Source organism: Elephantulus edwardii, unplaced genomic scaffold, assembly GCF_000299155.1.
Source record: "Elephantulus edwardii isolate Elephantulus edwardi_28Jun2011 unplaced genomic scaffold, EleEdw1.0 scaffold00057, whole genome shotgun sequence".
NCBI classification, from domain to species: Eukaryota; Metazoa; Chordata; class Mammalia; order Macroscelidea; family Macroscelididae; genus Elephantulus; species Elephantulus edwardii.
In genome coordinates, this window is record NW_006399807.1 from 13136904 (window position 1) to 13140213 (window position 3310).

The 3310-nt window shown below is 42.4% G+C and overlaps 1 protein-coding gene across 1 annotated transcript in view; it reads right to left on the minus strand.

The window, feature by feature from the left end:
* LOC102857935 (E-selectin-like) overlaps positions 1 to 1871 on the minus strand; it is a 9677-nt gene extending 7806 nt beyond the window's left edge. Inside the window, exons 1-3 of the mRNA XM_006887456.1 lie at positions 1496 to 1871; positions 682 to 789; positions 84 to 269 (exon numbers count right to left, since the gene is read on the minus strand). Of these exons, the coding sequence (XP_006887518.1) occupies positions 84 to 269; positions 682 to 789; positions 1496 to 1826 (625 nt within the window). The 5' untranslated portion in view covers positions 1827 to 1871. The remainder of the gene's footprint in view (positions 1 to 83; positions 270 to 681; positions 790 to 1495) is intronic.
* Between the last annotated feature and the right edge of the window lie 1439 nt (positions 1872 to 3310).

Below are 3310 nucleotides of genomic sequence, written 5' to 3' on the forward strand. Positions count from 1 at the left end.
ACTCTAGATTTTGGATAAGAACTAGGATAGATAATTGAGGAAACCAGGATGAGGTAGAGAATGTTTATTCAAAAGACACTCACCATTGCAGGCCGGGGTGCGGGCACTCCACTCCCCAGAGGAGGTGCACCAAGTGGCCCCCGTGTTGCTGGGCAGGTAACCCTCATCACAGGTGACAGAGCAGGAAGAACTGTAGCTGAAGTTCCCCAAAGGATGGATACAAGACAGGCTCCCATGTTCAGGGTCCCTCTGTGGTTCACAGGCCACAACTGAAAAAGGAAACTCAATCACTTCTGTCCTTCCCTGCACTGGACAAGATGAACGTGCACAGGGAACTCTTAATTTCTCAGTGTACTGAAAGTGTGCTGTGTGCCAAGCACTACAGATAGATTAGGTTCACATTGTCCTGGGTGCAAGCCTGTGAAGCTGGTACTAGCATCATCTCTAGTGTACAAATGAGAATTCTAAGAACCAGGGAGTTAGCAACTTTTCAAGGTCCCATTGCTAGTAAGCAGCAAACATAAGATTTGCACTCAAGGATTCCAGCTCTATGACCTCAGCTCTTCACTACCATTTAACCAATGGGAAAAGACCAAGGGAAAGAAAAACAATGCCAAGTCAGTTAGGACATGAGATGGGGTCACCATCCCAAGTGAAAGGAGAGATGTGGTCCAGACTTACCTTGCTCACAGGTGAGACCACCGAAGCCGGGTTCACATTTGCAAGCATAGTTATTGATGGTCTCCACACATTCCCCATGACCACTGCAGGATGCATTCGTACAGGCAGCTGTGGGAAACAGAGCTGATAACTAAGAGAATAATTACTGCCCCAACCACAGGTTTACTTAAATTTTTATCTACCATGGACAATGAGTGATACACAATCCCAGTGATTTTAGCTGAGACACTGAACAAAAATGCTAACTGGGACTTTTAAGATCGTGTTTTTTCCAACATAAATGTTAAGGAGCGGCACTACAGGTATAGCTGCAGCTAATGCCAACCACAGAATACTCACCTCCTGACAGGATCTGAGAACAGCCCCTACTATAGATGAACAATTCCTAAAACACATTCTCTATATAAAAGGCACTTTATGTCCACCAAGGGCTGTCGCCAAGTGCTCAGAGCAGAAATACGCTCTATGGGATTTTCAAGGGCTGACTTTTTCAGCAGGGGGGGGCGCCAGATCTTTCTTCAGAGATACTCCGAAAGAACTCCAAGCACCAGCTTTTTTATTAGCAGACAGATGAGTTAATAGATAAATTCTCTCCCTCCCTCCCCCACCCCTCCCTCACCATCTCCCCGCACCCCACTACTTTTACACAATGAAGCAAAGGGAGAAACTTATTAAACAGAACTTTTTAAAATCACAGTGTATGTTTTAAAACCTAAAATTGACACAAAACAAACTGGTTTTTACATAAAGTAAACCAATCATCAGGATATTCTCGCAATGAAAGTATCTCCCTCTGCTGCCCCAAACATCCTACCTGTGTAGCACAAGGCAAACTTGGGTTTGCTGCAACTCTCATCATTCCACTTGCCGGTGTCCTTCTCTCTCTTGATGTAGATCTCCACACAGTCTTCATCATTTCTCTTATTGTTTGGTTCTCCTGGGGCCCAGTTCTTAGCTTCTTCTGTCAGAGGCTTATTGGTCCCTTCCCAAGTCCACACACCATTGACCTTTCTGATTCCAATCCAGTAGTAACTTGATGAATAGTTTAACAGGGAGTTCAAATAGTTATTCTCTTCTTTGTTTTGGATTGCTACTAGGTGTGTGTACTGTCTCTGACAATAGGCACTTGCATCGCTGTAATTCATGGGATGTGGAGAAGTGCTGTAAGACCAGGCTGCACCGCCCTCGATCAGAAGGAACACTACAGGGAAAGTCGGGAAGGAATGGAAGACGTTAGTCCTGCCACATTTAGCAATATTATTTGAGCCCTTTATTTGTCTTAAATTCTGTATGTTTTATACACCTCAGAAGCCAAAAATGTATTAGGATCTGTGATTGGCCTTGGTGAACTCTCCACCGTCACTCAGTCTACTCAGTCTACAGTAGAGTGATAATCAGAATAACTAAGCTTTTTGGTGCATGTCCTGCAGGCTCCCGAATGCTGTCTGTACACTGCATGTGGCCATCACCTGAGTCTTCAGGATGCCTTAGAATATGGATCATTTAAAGTCAATTCTTCAAACCTCGTGAAGGTGAAACACTGATAAGTAAAATAAATCTGCCCCATGAGTATCTGTAGACTCAATTCATACTCATGGGAATCCAATGTGTGCAGAGTAACTGCCTCACAGAATTTTAAATGGCTGTGCCTTTTTTGAAGCATATTATCAGACTTGTCTTCCATGCCACCTCTAGATGGGTTCAAACTGACAGCCATTTGGCCAATTATCAAGCATTTAGAATCTGTGAAACCAGAGAAATAATCACGAGCCCAAGACATAACACAGCACGTGTAAAGACCAGAATTGCTACTAAGCTTATAGGACGGTATCTCATCTAAAGTGTTATCTGACCAATCTTCAGAAGTGCCAAGGCTAACTAAGGATGTTAACTTACCAAAAGCAAAAACAGGTAGAACCTTAGCTGCCTTCATAATTTCAAACGTTCTTTCTCTCAAGAAAGTCAAAGAAATATGCTTTTCTGCAAAGGAAAAAGTTCCAAATGAATTATGGAATGAAATGTTACATGGTTTGTTTTTATATCATTATACACCATGGTTGATGGCTGCATGGTAACATTTTTCAAGAACTCCAAGGTCATAGTCTTTTTCATCAAAGAAACCTGTTTGAATAAATACAAAATTTCTGAGTTTTCATCATTCAGGTTAAAGAGAGAAATTGGAATTTTTACTAGTTAATCCAATAACAGTGTGCAAAAGAATTTTTATTGGAATCCCTTTTGCATGCCTCTTCATATTGCAATCTATGTTCAGTGTCCCAGGATATGAACTGAAAAGGACTTCTGTACTTACCGTGTTCTGGAAAAGCTTTACAGGTGTTTGAATCCTTCAGCAACCCTTCCTCGTTCTGCACTGTGTCACTGATGTGATACCAACCCAGAAAAGTTGGTTTCTCTTTTTAAAGAGCCACTTTACTGTGAACAATAGGATATGACCAAACTGGGCAAACAGGAATTCACCAGTAGCTTCCAAAACATTTCCTGGTAATACTAAACTATCGGTGGAAGGAGGAGTGAGTGGTATCCACTTCCATAATAGCTTGCCTCTGGAAACCTTATGAACCTGGAGAGAGGATGAAAGGCACCCAAGCGTCGAGGACTCTCCTTCATA